Source organism: Lytechinus variegatus, chromosome 9 (genome assembly GCF_018143015.1).
Source record: "Lytechinus variegatus isolate NC3 chromosome 9, Lvar_3.0, whole genome shotgun sequence".
Lineage (NCBI taxonomy): Eukaryota > Metazoa > Echinodermata > Echinoidea > Temnopleuroida > Toxopneustidae > Lytechinus > Lytechinus variegatus.
Genome location: NC_054748.1, coordinates 17,112,693 through 17,131,558, shown reverse-complemented (window position 1 = coordinate 17,131,558; position 18,866 = coordinate 17,112,693). Strand labels below are relative to the sequence as shown.

The 18,866-nt window shown below is 36.2% G+C and overlaps 1 protein-coding gene across 3 annotated transcripts in view; it reads left to right on the top strand.

The window, feature by feature from the left end:
* Window positions 1–18,866, top strand: part of LOC121421092 (histone-lysine N-methyltransferase eggless-like) — a 76,220-nt gene that overhangs the window by 1,471 nt on the left and 55,883 nt on the right. For all 3 annotated transcript variants that reach the window (XM_041615707.1, XM_041615708.1, XM_041615706.1), the window contains exon 2: window positions 16,542–16,680. In XM_041615707.1, coding sequence (XP_041471641.1) covers window positions 16,584–16,680 — 97 coding nt within the window. In that variant the 5' untranslated portion in view covers window positions 16,542–16,583. The remainder of the gene's footprint in view (window positions 1–16,541; window positions 16,681–18,866) is intronic.

Genomic DNA, 18,866 nt, shown 5'->3' with positions numbered 1-18,866 from the left:
TGCACAGTATATCAACTGTCTATATATTTATCGTTCTATTTGGCTTTTCCAACTAAATACGCACTGTAATTAACCTGTATATATTCCATCAACCCCTCTTTTCCCTTCTCTTCCCTTCTCTTCAAAACCACTCTGCCACTTTTAGACAGTGGGCTATCCACTAAATAAATCAATTCAAACTGTCTATATCTTTATCCTCCTTTTTGACTCCACTTTTTTAACGATACGCACGGTAATTAACCTGTATATATTCCATCAACCCCTCTTTTCCCTTCTCTTCAAAACCACTCTGCCACTTTTAGACAGTAGGCTATCCACTAAATAAATCAATTCAAACTGTCTATATCTTTATCCTCCTTTTTGACTCCACTTTTTTAACGATACGCACGGTAATTAACCTGTATATATTCCATCAACCCCTCTTTTCCCTTCTCTTCAAAACCACTCTGCCACTTTTAGACAGTAGGCTATCCACTAAATAAATCAATTCAAACTGTCTATATCTTTATCCTCCTTTTTGACTCCACTTTTTTAACGATACGCACGGTAATTAACCTGTATATATTCCATCAAACCAATCTGCCACTTTTAGACAGTAGGCTATCCACTAAATAAATCAATTCAAACTGTCTATATCTTTATCCTCCTTTTTGACTCCACTTTTTTAACGATACGCACGATAATTAACCTGTTTATTCCGTCAACCCCTTCTCTTCAAAACCACTCTGCCACTTTTAGACAGTAGGCTATCCACTAAATAAATCAATTCAAACTGTCTATATCTTTATCCTCCTTTTTGACTCCACTTTTTTAACGATACGCACGGTAATTAACCTGTATATATTCCATCAACCCCTCTTTTCCCTTCTCTTCAAAACCACTCTGCCACTTTTAGACAGTAGGCTATCCACTAAATAAATCAATTCAAACTGTCTATATCTTTATCCTCCTTTTTGACTCTACTTTTTTAACGATACGCACGATAATTAACCTGTTTATTCCGTCAACCCCTTCTCTTCAAAACCACTCTGTCACTTTTAGACAGTAGGCTATCCACTAAATAAATCAATTCAAACTGTCTACATCTTTATCCTCCTTTTTGACTCCACTTTTTTAACGATACGCACGGTAATTAACCTGTATATATTCCATCAACCCCTCTTTTCCCTTCTCTTCAAAACCACTCTGCCACTTTTAGACAGTAGGCTATCCACTAAATAAATCAATTCAAACTGTCTATATCCTTATCCTCCTTTTTGACTCCACTTTTTTAACGATACGCACGGTAATTAACCTGTATATATTCCATCAACCCCTCTTTTCCCTTCTCTTCAAAACCACTCTGCCACTTTTAGACAGTAGGCTATCCACTAAATAAATCAATTCAAACTGTCTTTATCTTCATCCTCCTTTTTGACTCCAGTTTTTTAACGATACGCACGATAATTAACCTGTTTATTCCGTCAACCCCTTCTCTTCAAAACCACTCTGCCACTTTTAGACAGTAGGCTATCCACTAAATAAATCAATTCAAACTGTCTATATCCTTATCCTCCTTTTTGACTCCACTTTTTTAACGATACGCACGGTAATTAACCTGTATATATTCCATCAACCCCTCTTTTCCCTTCTCTTCAAAACCACTCTGCCACTTTTAGACAGTAGGCTATCCACTAAATAAATCAATTCAAACTGTCTTTATCTTTATCCTCCTTTTTGACTCCAGTTTTTTAACGATACGCACGATAATTAACCTGTTTATTCCGTCAACCCCTTCTCTTCAAAACCACTCTGCCACTTTTAGACAGTAGGCTATCCACTAAATAAATCAATTCAAACTGTCTATATCTTTATCCTCCTTTTTGACTCCACTTTTTTAACGATACGCACGGTAATTAACCTGTATATATTCCATCAACCCCTCTTTTCCCTTCTCTTCAAAACCACTCTGCCACTTTTAGACAGTAGGCTATCCACTAAATAAATCAATTCAAACTGTCTATATCTTTATCCTCCTTTTTGACTCCACTTTTTTAACGATACGCACGATAATTAACCTGTTTATTCCGTCAACCCCTTCTCTTCAAAACCACTCTGCCACTTTTAGACAGTAGGCTATCCACTAAATAAATCAATTCAAACTGTCTATATCTTTATCCTCCTTTTTGACTCCACTTTTTTAACGATACGCACGGTAATTAACCTGTATATGGGCCATTCCGGTTAAGGAGAGAAAACGGCAAGGTCAAAATCAAGCCCCTCCCCAAAAAATATATATCAACTTAGGAAATTTGTAGTGAGTGAATTATTATTCACTAGTCCTGTAGAGATAGCAGTAATAACTTCAAGACGCAATTTTTTTTCATTGTTGAGAATTTTACGATTTAAGTATGAATTTCTCCAAAAAATGTACTGAAAATTTGGACAAACAAAATATATACTTAAACAAACTAGAATAAAACAAAAATAAAGACAAATGTGATGGAGTTGGATTACCATAAAGAAGTCCGATGTGTATGTTTGTTGATAATTCCAAATAAATTGTTGACATGTTTTACGTTTCAGAAATATTGCCGTTTGAAAAACTAGTATTGAGACGTTACAGTGTCCGTCCCCTGATATTAGATTCATTAATCTCTTATCATATCGAGCCTTTAAATGATCTTGTCATTCTTAACCTTATCATATTATACACTCATGTGGACTCTTTCAATCCCATATGGTATGATCAGATATTCCATGCACGAGAGATATGAAAATGTACTTTAAAAAATCTGATATTTTTGTCCGTCCACTTCGTAACGTCCCAACTTTCAAGTTTTTACCAAACACACGATATGAGATTCATCTCAAAAGTTCTTGAGCACGTGCGCCGGTCAACTCTCTTCATACATATACAAAGTTTTCCATATGTGTTTCCAGTCACGTAGTCCCAGGGTGAAAAAAAGCATGTCCGTCCTCTCAATCTGTTTGCCGTAACGTCTAAACTTTTGTGCTTTGTCTTGGGTGATTGTTGTGTTTTGGTGTTGATTTATCGTATTTTGTCGCGGTGTGGTTATTGATTAGTGATATTTTTCCGTCCTACCATCATTTCTAAACGTATTTGTAAAGATATCCAATGATTTTCTTTCTTTATTAGAATATAAATTGCATTTACTTGAATATATGTTTTCAAAATACGACGACCTAAATATTGATGATTATTACAAATATTAAGGTTAAATCTACGTAATTCTACAAATGACCGGGAATGTAGTAATCAAGAGATGTAGTCTTGTTGGGAGTTACATTCTGAACACACAAATAAAAGAAATTATATATAGGTAAGGAGATAATCCGGAAAATTTTTCAGATATTATGACGACGTTACTCATTTAATGTGGACATGATTTGAGGGTGTCCACCGTCGCGTCTCAATCTAAAACAGTTTACTTACATGCATAATCGGTACTTTTATTGAATTCTGATCTACAATCATATCTAGTTGGCAAGATTATCAAATTCTTATCCTTCATAATGCTGCAAAATAAAGCAAGAAATTTTCTTACCTTTTTTGCCATGCTTCACCTTCGCTAGGATGTTATTCTGAATCACAAAGACATGTCCAATATTTTATCAAATAACGTCCAAATTGTAAAAACGGCACATCGTACATTATCTACTCTTTTATGGATATAAAGTTGTATTTCAATAATAAATCTTACGACTGCCCATACCTTCCGAGATACTTAAAAATGTTTTATCAATTTTTCATGTATAAAAATGATGTAAAAACATTAGAACGAACTCGACGTTATGATTTTCATGAGGACAATGTAGAATTAAATGTCTGCAATATCGTCCTCGTAACAATGATATATTTTACCGTATTTAGTTTTATATATATTTAAAAAACATATCAAAATCTTCTAATCGTTCTCAGAAAAAAAGTTTAAATCACAATCAGGCTTTACGTTTATAAAGTGATCACTGTACATGATGTTTATGGCTGCTCTCTTAACTTTAGACGTTATGATTTTAAAAGACAATGTCTTCCGTAACGTCGCACGACTTTTTACACCATAATTTGTTGGTGGTGATTCTTTAGGTTTAGGTGGTTGTTTTATTCACATGAATTCATGAAATAGTGCTCTTACAAGCAAATTTGATGTTCTGTTTTAGATTTAAAAAGTATCAAAAGATACAAAAACTAAAAATTAGACGTTACGACATTGACAAAACTATATCGCATATATAATGTTAAAAATGCTTGAAATTGTCTTTATTTTCATTTTCTTTTTACCTCGCAATAAACTAGTATTCAAGAGTTGAAAAAAAAGAAAAATAATAATTTAGGCATGCAGTAGTAGCAAGCGATGCACGATGAGACAAGTGTCCTTTTATGACGTTATTTATTCTCCTTAATATTCCACAATGTCTCATAATAACAAATCCAGGATTTTTGGAAAGTGGCGGCTAACTTTTTTGACATCGAGGGCTGCGAAACGGGAAGTGGGGGGGGGGGGGGTCGACCATGCAAAAAATCACAATTTGATTTTTTTTCTGATGGGATAAAGCCATCCCAGCCCTCCCCCCGTTCTGGGACCCATGGTATCAGCAGCGGTTTGGATTTAGGTGCCCAAATTATGTCAATTTCAAGAAATGCTTTTTACGATCATTCGTTTTTCAATTTTTTTTATGAACATTCATTAGAATTTAGGGCCTATATTTCCTTTTAAAAATATTCATAAGTTTCCTCCCCAATATACCCGATATTAAAATTCTGCAAATCGAAAAAAGGTGTTTTTTGTGTGGCCAATGTTGTAATTCGAATTGTGACAGAATTCCATTTTCTTCTCTTTTGACAATAAAATTATAATGTTGCTGTAATCAAATGCATTTTATTTTTTTTATTTTGGATTTGGAAACAAATGTATTGAATAATCACATTTTAATGGTTCGCTACCTAAAAAGATATTTTATACGGTTTCATTTGTTGCTGAATGTCCCATACGGCAGATCCGGATATGAGAAGGGGTTCAAACTAATGACTTCCCAACTAACAAAATTGATATATTTTGATGTTCTAAAAACTATTCAAGTTGGCTTTTTTGACGTTTAGTGAAAACATTTTATGGGCGTAAGTTTTAGACGGTTTAAACACCTTTTTTAAACGTTAGAATACCCCCCCCCAAAAAAAAACCCTTTATAAACCTTTCGGAAGTTCGATGAGATGATGATGATTGATGGTGATGATGATAATTACAATGAAGGTAACAATGTCGCACAATGAAGATCAGATTAATGGTCGTAATGACAAGAATGATGTGAAATCATTTTAACAAGCTTTCTGCCTTTTTATTGCATCCCCGATTTTCTATCAATTATCTTTCAATTTGTATAAATAATTATGTGCCAACAAATAATATCACTTTTGTTTTAATTTATTAAAATTTTGTCAGATGATTATTTTATCACCCAGTACTTTTAATGAATTTGAAATAAATGCTGAATTGATATTGACAACTCATTGTAGCATGAATAATGCATTACGCAATAAAAAAAGATGGTTCATTGAGGGCAGAAATTCTGTCAAAGGATGCATAAACGATAAAAGACACATCACGCGAGAATTTGTACCTATTATTATTTTCTTCTCCATAATTTCATTCAAGGATTTCATCATGAAATCGTTATTTAAAAAAAAAGACACATCACGCGAGACATTTTTTCCTTTTATTATTTTCTTTTCCATAATCTCCTCACAGAATATGTCTAAAATATAACACAACAACAATCAATCAAAACGTTCACAACCTAATAATAATAAAAAAAATAATTCTTATCAAGCGCTTTTTCAAAGGTTGAAAAGTACATATACATCAGACATTAAAAATAAATTGATTAGATGTAACTACGTTATTTTGATATTGTTCCAATTTTCAATCAAATTTATTTGTTTATTCTATACATTATATTTCATTACTAAGTTTTAGTTCTTTCATTCAAGTTTATCTATTTCAATTTTATGATTATCAATTCTGCCCGAGACTCCCCGTAATGTTACCGTGTCATTAATTTGCGTTCAAACAGTCACATCGTTTGTAAAGCCGAGAAAATTTCCTTTTCTTTTATTTGAAAATTTGTTCCTTCATTAGCACCGTTACGTCTCAACAGTGGACACGCGAATTGTCTTCACAACTGCGAAGAATTGGTGCACAAAACTCGATGTTTCAGTCTTTTATTTACTAGTATTTCATCAAAGATCAGAGATGTTTGTCATTTAAAGGCATTTTCAAGTCATATTTTGAAATTATGCAATTGATTTCGATATCGCTTAGAGTAACGTCCCAACAGACCGGCGTATCGAAGATTGCGCTTGCGACTGAGCTTGGCAGCGCAAACTAGTGCTTCAGTCACCTCCAAGTTTTTTCTATGATCGACTTTATGCATAAAAACAACGGAAATCATCCTTATTTATTCATTTTTATGCATGTCCACTCGGGAAGAGTAACGTCTCAACATTTTTAGAAATCAGGTGATATTGTGAAATTGACATGCCAGCTTATCTTTTCCATATCTGAACCAGTTTACCAATGTGTTAGCCCATCTAAAACACATGAAAAATCAAGCCTAGCGAGTACTTTATTTTTCGACCCCTTTGTCCAAGTCTTAACCGGAATGGCCCATATATTCCATCAACCCCTCTTTTCCCTTCTCTTCAAAACCACTCTGCCACTTTTAGACAGTAGGCTATCCACTAAATAAATCAATTCAAACTGTCTATATCTTTATCCTCCTTTTTGACTCCACTTTTTTAATGATACGCACGGTAATTAACCTGTATATATTCCATCAACCCCTCTTTTCCCTTCTCTTCAAAACCACTCTGCCACTTTTAGACAGTTGGCTATCCATCCACTACAATTTCAACAAGCTTATTATTTATCTTCCTTTTTGACTCCATCGCGTGTTATCGCGTGGCCAAAACCCATAGACGGAGCCAAAAAGAACGATAAAACTAAGATTCTAGGTTTTATCCTCCTTTTTGGCTCCGTCAATGGGTTTTGGCAACACAATAACACGCGCTGGAGTCAAAAAGGAAGATAAAGTAATAGTACGCTGAAAATTATTGTGTGTGACTGTGTATGATATCATATCATCTGGGATGATCCATTATGATTTGGGGGTGTGATGATGCGAGAGTTATCATGCAATGTCGTGTCAACGGAGAAATTGTCCCACGTGCGAGAGTCTTGTCCGCGGAGAGCGAGCCGAGTGAGCTTGCATTGAACGAAATAAATCTATTGAAAGTCAACGAGGCGTAGTCGTGCTTAGTGAAATTCAGGTACTGTATACTTTATGGCTCCAGAGTCAGTATTCACGATATGGCCGACATTGTGTACAATGTATTTTATAAAACGGGTTCAAGGATGTAGCAAATGAGTGCGTATTCAACTTTCAAGTCACGTGTTTATGCTTTAATTATGCTAGGCACGGCCGTAGTCACTAGATGGCGCTGTCGCGGAAGTGCGCAAAATTTGTACGTAAGTTTCATCCGCTTGTCAATGAGTGAAATCGCATAGCGATGCGATATCGTCAAAATTAAGCCCCTGTCAGCGCGGATGAATATGATATTTTCTCTTTGTGATTGTCCTCCCGAGTCCCGTGCGATGAAAAATATGTCATCGTAATGCATAGGACTTTTGCGAGCTACCGAAGTCATTTTCGTGCCCCAAATTCCATGAAATCTTCCAAAAATAACCATGAAAGTGTCGGTAATTAAAAAGTGTCGTGAGTTGCTCTCAATTCTTACCTTATTTAGTTGTATTTCTTGCAAAATGGGTCTCGAAGGGTTCTGGATTTTCCGTTGATAGTGAAACTTGAATTGATTTCCTTTCTGTGTCTTGCAGTTAAATTGCAGCGCGGGGAATCTCGCAAGGGCTGTGGAAGCCCTTCTCAGTGAGGTTTACAAGCTGAGCTGCCCTTGAATTTGGTCGAATTTCGAGCCATTTTAATCGCGCGCACGGGATGATTAATTAACATAACAATTAGCTGATTAGAGATCAAGATTACGTCACGTACGTGCGTACGTGTGATACACAGAAATGAAATAGAACTTGAATCACACGGAATCACAGTCAAGAAATGCTTTGTTTTCTTTGTTTGCTAAATGATTTCCTGAATTTAAAATCATGAATAAACACCAGAGTAATGACATGAAGGAGATAATCATGGTCATATGAGGAATAACTAAATATTTTCTGAAAACGAGTGAATATGATGGGGCAATAATGTGCATGCACTGGAAAATGAACATTCACCTCACTGTCAGTGCCGTGGTGTCAGTCACTCAGACACAGTGCTTTACTGCCTTTTACTGGCCTTTTCTTTGCACTGCCGCCGCCACTGGTTTTTCTTTTGCCAACTAGATTAAAACTCATTTATTAATATGTTTATTGCAATTTTTGAATAAATGGTAATACAAAGTGGGAAAAAAAATGAAGATAAAAATAATTTGGACTAAAAACTTGTCATGCCATCACCCCCCCCCCCTCTAAAAAATACACACTATCTTGAATGACTCGTTAATTTAATTTGCATTGAAAAAATAATTGTATTTATGCACTTTTTTTATTTCTCATTCTTTCTGCCAGAATATCAGATGCCATCATGAATAACCTCACCACCAGATTGAACTCCTAAACATCTTGATAATGACTATCTACTGAGATATCTTGCCTTCTTGAGATTGGAAGTTTTAAGTTCAAGTCAGAGTGACCTAAGGCCCTACTAACAAGAAGAATCCAGATTTACATAAAAACAAATCCCACGAAAGATACAAACTGATTTTACTCTTAATGTGTAGTGTGTATGTGAGACACTGTGTTTGTGTTTATTTTGAGGAGGACCTCCTGTCTCTGTTTTTATTATTTTATTGACTGAATGAATGATCAATACCTAAAAGTGAGAACTGATTTTTGAGGAGAGTACATTAGTGTATGGTTTGGAGTGAATTTGATTTGAGTAACTGTTTTTCTTTATTATTTTTCTCATAATTTTGCCTTTTATTATATATTTTCAGTTATATATTGTCAGTTTACTTAAAGGGGAATGAAACCTTTGGAACAAATAGGCTTGTGTAGAAACAGAAAAATCAAAGAATAAGAATAAAGAAAGTTTGAGAAAAATCAGACAAATAATGAGAAAGATATGAGCATTTGAATATTGCAATCACTAATGCTATGGATATCCTCCCATTGGCAATGCGACGAGGATGTGTGATGTCACTGATGAACAACTTTCCCTTTGGTGGACTATAAAATACCCTCAAAATATATCTTTTTGCTTTTTCTTATGATGATACAAACTCTTTATCCATGATGTATTCTTAAAAAATATGTATTACATGCCCTCGTGTAGAAAGAACACATGATCTATGGATAGATGTGATAAAAGAGGCAATTCAAGTAAAATATATACTAAAGTAATGGGGAGAGTTGTTCACAAGTGACATCACACATCTTTGTCGCTTTGCCAATTTGCTGTCTCCATAGCAATAGTGATCGCAATATTCAAATGCTCATAACTTTCTCATTATTTGTCCGATTTTTCTCAAACTTTTGTTGATCTCTTTCTTTGATTTTTCTGTTTTCACACAAGCTATCTTGTTCCAATGGTTTCATTCTCCTTTAACATTAAGTTGAACTTCCAAATTTGATCAAAGTGTTCAATTCTTGGGATAGAATTTTATCAGGTAATAAAACTGAGTTTGATAAATCTAAAAAAGGACACTGAAAAAATATGAACACTTGGAGATGCTCACTAAGAAGAGGAAAAAACATGAAAGGAAATGGAACTTAAGTGGATGTTATAGCATGCCTTTCGCAGATCTCCAAGCACCAGGAATCATAGGCGGCGGAAGTGGGGGGGGAAGTATCCCCCTAAATTTGAGGTGGGGAGGGGACGATTCCATCCCCCTCAATTTTTTGTTGATAACCTTATTTTTTACTTTTTTTGGCTTGTCAATTTTCAATTTTGTTTCCTGTGTCCCCCCCCCCCAAGATATTATTTGGTCACTATCTTTTTTTGGGGGGTCAAAAGATTTTGGCGGTTCCCCCTAAAATTTTTGGCTTCCCCCACCAATGCCAGGAATGTTGATGTTCAACTGAGAGTTGCTGAAGTGGAATCTCCGTTTGTGAACTTGTTATAGAGAATGATTATTCCAGGACAAGTTAGATGATATTACCCAGCCCATAGCATACATCCCAACAATGGAATGGAGGCAATATACCCCTGTAATACATGAAGTATCATATTATCTTTAGGTTGGTTTGGAAAGTAAGTCCTCTAGTCAATATTAATGTCAGCCCAACAAAATGGGACTATCTGGCAATTTGGTGGTTCAATCACAAGCAGAAAAAGTTTAGTAAATTGACACTAGTAAGACAAACAAATATAATACAGCCAAACTGTCTGACCCCTTACTTGACTACTGACTTAACTAATTATTGAAAAATGACAAGGGATGCTTAGGCCCTTTGTAACCATTTCATTGGGCAGACTGAAGCAGATGACTAGAATTCATACTTTCATGAAGATGAAGGAACATCAAAATGATTATTACAATTTAGCAAATACCGGTATGAATTTATAACACTGTCATGGTTATAAAAAATAATGAATTTCTATCAAGTAAAATGACAATACAATGTAAGACATAACTGCAATAAAGTAATTTCATTTCCAAAAGATATCTTCCATAATTTAATTACCAAATTTCTCAAGATAATATTTCTTCTGCACAAAGTGTATGAAATGCTCAGTGTAAATCATGCTGTTTATAATTTTTTTCAAAATGAAAATACATGTAAACTTAATCAAAACCAGGGGTGGTGGATCCAGGATTTATCCTGGGGGGCACATTTTCAGGATGAAAATTTGTCAAGCAAAAAAATGGCCTTACAGGGGGGGGGGCATTCTTTGATGAAAATTGCATATTTTCATTACATCTTGACTGTAGCTCTCAAGGGGGGGGGGGGTTGAGCTAGATGTGCCCTCCCCCAGATCCACCAGTGATAAAAATCAACATTTATGAAAGATTGCATACCTTATATTCTGAATTGGTAAATTCAATGCATATGTCTACAAAATGAAACTGACATGTTTGGATAAATTTGTTATTTTTGTTTCAAGAAAGAATTCATCAATAACAGCTTAGAGTTATTGAGAAAACATCAAGAAAAAATAACATTCTGATATGCAATAACTATATCTATTTTATATATGCTTTTTTTCAAAAAATTTAATCCTTGACATGGGGGGGGGGGGGGCTGGTTTAGTAGTCAAATTCACCCCCCCCCCCCGTTAAGTAAAATGCTTTATCAAAATAAGATTATGCTATCATTTATAAATTACTGCATTTTGGAGCCCATTAAAATTCAAAATGAATCATAGAGGGCAGTGCCACACCTTATTCACTGAAATTAAGGAGGGGCATGCACAGCTGAAAAACTATCAGCAGGGGCAATAATTTTCACTGCAATGTTAGATATCCTAAAAAAAAATCCTGAAAACACATAATTAAAATGAAATTAAACTCCCAGGAAGTGCCCCTGTATACTATTACAGCCCTTGACCTGTATATTCTCAAGGGGTTCAACAATTCCTTCTCTTCCCTTGTAGAGTCGGTTCGGGTGCGAATGTGTCTGAAAAAAAATGATAAGTAAAAAAAGGAACATTAGTAAAAATTGTAGAGAGAACAGAACATATCATTTTAAAAAAATTTAGCAAACAAAAACAAAGATTGATCTGGCATTGGAAAATAAAAGGAAATTAATTAACACCGCCCCCCCCCCAGCTTCAACATTTTTTTTGTTGTTTGCTTCTGCTTACAACTTTATAAATTTACCCGATACACCTTTCAAAACTTTTGGCTCCATTATCATGATTATGCCACTGTTCAAGTATTATTTATTTGGAAACCAATGCTAAAACTATAAGGTGAAATGAAATTATATAAAGAAAAAAATATATATTTCACAAAGTATAAAATCATAATGATGTAGGTCATGTTGAAATTAGACCCTGGACTGGACTCAAAATTATATCAAGTGTAGTGTAGACCAAATAGCAATTAGAATATTTTTTTAAACCAAATGGGTCAAGCCATTTGGTATATGGTATAAAGACTAAAATATATGTATATAAGTTAAGAAAATATAATTAAGTAGCCTAGGTTGTGCTGAAATTAGACCAACTGGACATTTCACAAAATGAGAATTAGACCAAGTGTAGACCAAATGGGTTTAGCCCATTCGGCATTAGACTAAATGAGAAGTGTGCAAATTGCATGTGAACCAAATGAATATACATATTTCCAATGTGGAACTGCATGATATAAAGCCAATTTTATGTACCAGTATTTGACAAAGTAAAAAATATATAATTATGTAGGTTATGCTGAAATTAGACCAACTGGACATTTCACTAAATGAGAATTAGACCAAGTGTAGACCAAATGGCAATTTAGTAGACCAAATGGGTTTAGCCCATTTGGCATTAGACCAAATGACAAGTGGGCAAACTGCATGTAGACCAAATGAAAATACACCAGAAAACACATTTCACAAGTTGGGACTGATATAGAGAGCCGTAGCAGACGACGGAGATGGGTACATGATCTGCGTCCGCAAAAAACGCGCACGCATCTATGTACTAACATGAAAAACAGCATATGGGACGATCTGACTAAAAATCGCACATGCGGGGCTATTTGAGAGTCACAGCAGAGGACGGCTAGCAGACGCCAACGGGCGCGCGCATTTAGCGAGCACATCGTGATCGTTTAAACTATCGATAGTAAGGACAGTGCATTAACAGGGACCCGCGATGTCTATGAGTTTTTCGACTCATGTTGGTGCTATGAAATTGCTCTTTTTTGCAGTTTTAATGAATTTTACGTAAGTTTTAAGTGGTTTCACATGACAAATTAGATATTAAGAAATTTTTTGATATCATTCTTGGGGACAACAAACACATTTTGAAATTCTTGTTGTCCTGCCTAATTATGCGCAACCTTCCAGTTGTGCATTTTTCGTGCAGCACGGTGCATTTTTTGTGCAACACCGTGCAATTTTTGTGCAGCATTAGTTCCAGTAGCGCGTAAAAACTGATACGCGTTCAGTAAAAGAGGCTGGCTAGGATTTTGATGCGCTTACTTAGGCGCGCATAGTAGATACGCCTGTGATGTCATAATTGACAGTCTTGTGGTCTCTTCGTCTGTGCGATCGTACACAAGTTGGAGGGATTTGAACAAGATTTCCATGAAAAAATCATTTTGCCGACCTGTTTTATAAAACAATGCACATTTTAAGATTCGTGATGTTAGTGCCGATGCGAGCAACTCTCGGGCATTCACAATATTATGCAAAAGCACTCGGCGCAAGCGCCTCTTGCTTTCGCATAATTGTAAATACCCTCGAGTGTGCTGCATCGTCATAACACACTCATAAATGTGCATTAATTGTATATGGGGATAGGCTGTGATAATTGCGTGAGACAGAGATTTGAGGGGATGAACAAGAGTCCAAAATGCTTGAGTCTCGCGCATAATGTGTGAGACTTGGTAGCTCTGCGAATGTCGGGTCTAACACTGTCTAAACAGGTTAGACTATGTCTATCTATGACTATGGCCAGGCCAATACAAAAAGCTTAGTCTAATGTTATAAAAACTTGAGAGAAAAAATACAAAAACAAAATAATTTGGCTAGGCCTAACTCAATTCAACTGTAAAAAAAGTCTGTAGGCCTGTTCTCATTCTGTAAGTGTAACTCCGGCATTGGCATTGATTGACTTTTGATTGACATGAACTCAGCCATGCATGCACCGCCGTATGCGCCAATGACATGTTTTGTCTCGATTTGAGCCAAGTGACGACCAGCCAAGAGAGAGGGCCTGGCGCTGGTAGTGGTAGACCGATCAAGATCTACTTATATTTAATTTGGCATCAATTGCATGCTGCAAAAAGTAAATGCAGGATTGATAATTAAGAATGAGGGAGAGTATGCCTACTCAGCTCAGTAACAGGACTGGAGTAGAGTAGCCCAAGAGCAGCCCTAGTCGACAGCTGGGCAGCCATCTGTTGCGAGGATCTCCTCGTACACAGATGGCTCGCAATCGTGAAGCAGCCATGATAATTCTTTATTTCATAAAAATATATAAAAAGTACTGGACCAAAATAAAGATTATTATTCTGTTTTGGTCTGAAATGCACCAAAACAGGAAAAAAAAGTTAAAAGGACAAAAAAACAGTGACTTACTTTGGCTGTCGCGCAACTTCCACTTCCCTTGTTTATCCAAACTTAACACATAAACATATATGGCCATTGAGTCCAAGCACAGATTGAGCTAGAACTATGGTCTCTGTAATTGGTGAGTGGAGCCAATAGAGTTCAGCCGAACAACCAATATAACACTACAGAGACCAAAGTCATTGGTTTAGGGCAGCCCAAGACTGCAAGAATCAAGGCAAAGGGCCTTGATTCTAGGACTAGCTAGAAGTATGAAAGAAAGAGTATGATGGTGGGCCCCAAGTCTGCGTACCTAACAATTTGAGTTAAGATTTAACATGAATTTCTTCTTATTTCACAAAATCTTTCAGTTGATAATGTTCCTTACATCATGATGAGTTAGTGTGCCAAATATCTCATAAAAAATTGAAAGAAATCATAGGATTTTCTTGGAAAAAACCTCGGGCAGTCATGTTCATATTGAAAAAAAATGGTACCCCATGTCTGCGCACTCATTCACTTTGCACACGATTCAGGGATTTTGATGACAAAGGCTGCATTTTGAGGCTGTCACATGAAATGCCCGAAATTCATTATTTTTCCACCATTTTGAGTCAGATTTTTTAAAGAACACCTGTGTATGCATTGCATGTGCAAAGTTCGTGCTCGTTGCGTATCTTCATATACGCGGGTGCGCAGACTTGGGAGACCGCGCAGACATGGGGGAACTGACCATAAAAAAAGGAGGGTAATTGGAGGGGGAGAGTTGAGAAAGAGAGGAGGGTAATCAATCCTGGGTTTAAGGGGGAAAAAGTTTGTCTGCATCCTGCAGAATTGACCACTACACAAAACTATTATCACACAACCATTTTTTATTGATAGCCCCTCCTAGACCAAAACTCCCTACCGAAGGGGGGGGGGGTGGCAGCACCCATGGCTGTGGGGGAGGGCTATAGAGCTATCAATTATTTTACAGTGTGATAATAGCTGGGATGAGTTGTTGGGTGAAGTTATTAAGCAACCGCTTCAGTGTTTGCAAATTATTTAGTCCCCTGAAACCCAGGATTACCGAGAGGAAAAGCGGGACGAGGAGGAGTAGGAGAGAAGATCATCGAGATCAGTTGGAGGAGTGGTGTAGAAGAAGGGGAATCCATTTTTGCCCAATGGCAGTAAGTTCTCATTAGTTGCTGTCTATCTGCAAGAAAGCTGTCTGGTTTGTAATCTCCTACACCCTCCCCCACCACCCCCCCAAAAAAATGATATTGTACTAACAAGTACTTGATTCCGTTCATTATGATTTATGATCTGTTTTTTCGTTGTAAGAGTTGTAAAGCTTATGTTTTGTGAGGGTTTATTTCCAATTCGTCTAATGCCATTTTGTCCAATTGCCATCTCATCTACTCATTTGATGATTGGACCAAATGGTTGTTAGACAAAATGTTGATGGACGGAATGGCAATGTTAGACTAAATGAAGGTAGACCATGTGGAGAGTGGATGATGTTGGAAGAGGACAAATTGGCAATTTAACGTTTGTGAGGCCCTCTAATATTGGTGGAATGTAACAAATGTAGCTCACAAACTTTCTTTTTTAGATAAAAAAATTGGGTGAAACTGATACCCTTTTTACACAGGCTAAAATTTCCTTAACCCCGTACTATAGGTGGGGCTTAATTGCCATTTAGCCCCACCTATAGTACGGGGTTAAGCTTAGCCCACTTTCTTTTTACACAGCATTTTTGCAAAGTGGGCTAACCCCACCTTTAGTACGGGATTATTTGGCCCTGCAAAAAAGCAGGGTTATCCCAGCAATTGCGGTGCTAAGAGCAATAGTACGGGGTTAAGATCGCTAGTGTAAAACGAAAGTGGGCTAAGCTTAACCCCGTACTATAGGTGGGGCTAAATGTTTTTAGCCCCACCTATAGTACGGGGTTAAGGAAATTCTAGCGTGTGTAAAAAGTGTATGAGTGAAGTACTTGTACTACGAATGACCAACAAAAACCACTAGTCCGGGGTTAGCGAGTTTCGTGTGTGAAAAGCAAGCATTCCTTATCCGGGGTTAGCAATAACAATTTGGCATGTGTGAAAAGGAAAAAAAATAGTTCCGGGTTAAGGATAGTACAGGGTTAGCGATAGTCCGGGGCTAAGAAAATCCTGTGTAAAAAGGGTATTAAACTTAGTTTTGGCCACCCCTTCAGAAGGAAACCTCACATTTTGGGTTATTGAATGAGTAAATCAAGTATGATCATGTCTTTATATTGTCTTTCTCTAGGCTTTTCTGGTGTGACTAGAAAGTTAAACTGAGAGGCTCACGATGGCAGAGATTGCTGAGGCATTCATGTTGAAGGTAACGGCTGGATTAGATGAGCAGCTTGCCGAACTTGACAAGAAAATTACAAGGTTTAATGCTGGTAAATACTTTCCTTTATTTCATGTACATAAATGCATTCCCTTGTCCTGTATTCCATGTATGTATTTCGGAAACCCTACTGGGGTATTTCAAAGTAATGAATGTTGGCCAATAAAGCAATAAAAAGTTTAAAAACTCAAAAGCTCTCTTCAGTATAAATGTAGTAGTGGATGTCCCCCCTCACACCCCCATTCAGTCACACTGCCTACTGAATCCCTTGCAATTTTACTCATTCACTTTCCCTCCTTTACTTTAACCCTAAAAAGACTGGGGGGGCTGATTCAGCCCCCCCTCGACATTTTTCGCGATAAATCCGCTGCGCAAAATTTTTTGACCGCGACGCTCGCTGACTTTTTACTTTCAAGTCTCGCACAACTTTTGAGACCAAAATTGTGACCCCCGGGTACGCGGTTCAAAAATTACGCATCATTTTGTAAGTGCATGCAGACCCAAAATTACTCAAAAACGTGAATTTGTGTACAAATCCAATGCAAATAGTGTTCTTAGCCAAAATTCATGAATGTATCAGTATTTTTCCTTTTACTGCTCAAAATCAATTAATTTTATCTTGTTTAGGGTCAAAATAAAGTCCCCAACAATTTCCATTGAAAAAACAATAAAAAACAAAAAGTCGAAAAACAAAGAAATACATAAGAAATTTAGAAAACAATAGAATACATAAGAAAATAAATTTGATTTTGAATTTTTTTAAAAATCAATTTGATCAGATGCCTATCTAGAGTATGTGAAAGAAAAATTAGCCTTTCAGGGGCATTATTTTATTAATTAGAGCAAACTTATGATTTTACGCATAAATTATCATAATTAATGAGACATGAGATTTTTTGGCGAATTTGATGTTATAGTTTTGTAGATAATGCCATGGGTAACGCGTGTGCCAATTGTCGTCGCGACCGCGCTATCAACAGCCGAGATCATAAGGGGGGGGCTGAATCAGCCCCCCCAGTCTTTTTAGGCGTCGAAATAGCCAAGTCTATTTAGGGTTAAACCTCACTAGTCCAGGATAGAAGAGGCGTAACCTTGTTTTTTTACATATACAATATTTTTTAATGGTTTCTTGTCAATTCGAGGGTGCTGATTACGAATCTGAATGATGCCACTGGTGTAACCTTGAGCATTTTCCGCAAATTGGCAAAATCCAATATGGCCGCCAAAATATGCAAATTACCCGTAAAAATCCTAAAATTGTCCGCACATTTGCTACGAAATGCATGAAATTGTGTGGCAAGAGTGAGATACTCTCTGAAAAATTAATTTTTGACAACATATTTATTTTCCTCATATTCAAAATAGCTGCAAAAGTCCATTGTATACTCTATTATGTGCAATATAAAGAGGGAAAACTAGCTTTCGCAAAATTGAGCACTAAACTGAAAAAAATCGCGATGTATGAACGAAGTGATATATGCAAATCATTATTACTAACGAGATATATCATTCATTATATCATAAATGGGAAGTTTTCTGTATTTTGATATCTAAAATGGCCGCCACTGGCCCAAACAGTATTGCGTACAATGGCAATGGGGGCCAAAAAATTCACAAGAGTGATCACTAAAATGCATATTATTAAGATTACACGAGTGGAATACTGACTATTATAAAACATAACTGTTAACGAAATATATCATTAATATGCCATGTATGTGATGAATGTTGTATTTTGATTATCAAAATGGCTGCCAAAGGCCCTAAAAGTACTATGCACAATGAGAAAGAGGGGCAAAGAAATCACAAGAGTGATCACTAAAATGCATATATATGTGATAAATCAATGGGATACTGTTTAAAAACATATTTTCTAACGAAATATATCATTCAGGTTTAAATTTTGTGTTAAAAACTGTAGTTTTACTTTCAAAATGGCCGCCATAGACATTAAGAGTATCATGCACAATGCAAAGTGGGAAACCAATATGAGCACCATAAATGCAAGTATTAGTGATCTATGAGTAGAATATTGTCCGAAAGCATAATTTATATTAAGAGATATCATTCATTCTGCCAGTTGGAAAGTCAAAATGGCCGATACAGGCCCTTATGATATTATGCACAATGTGAATGGGAACAAATTATTTCAACAGAATTTGGCTTTGCTTGGCCAAATGGTGATGTATGAGTGAAATATCGTCTGAAAACACGATTTATAACAAAATATATCATCTC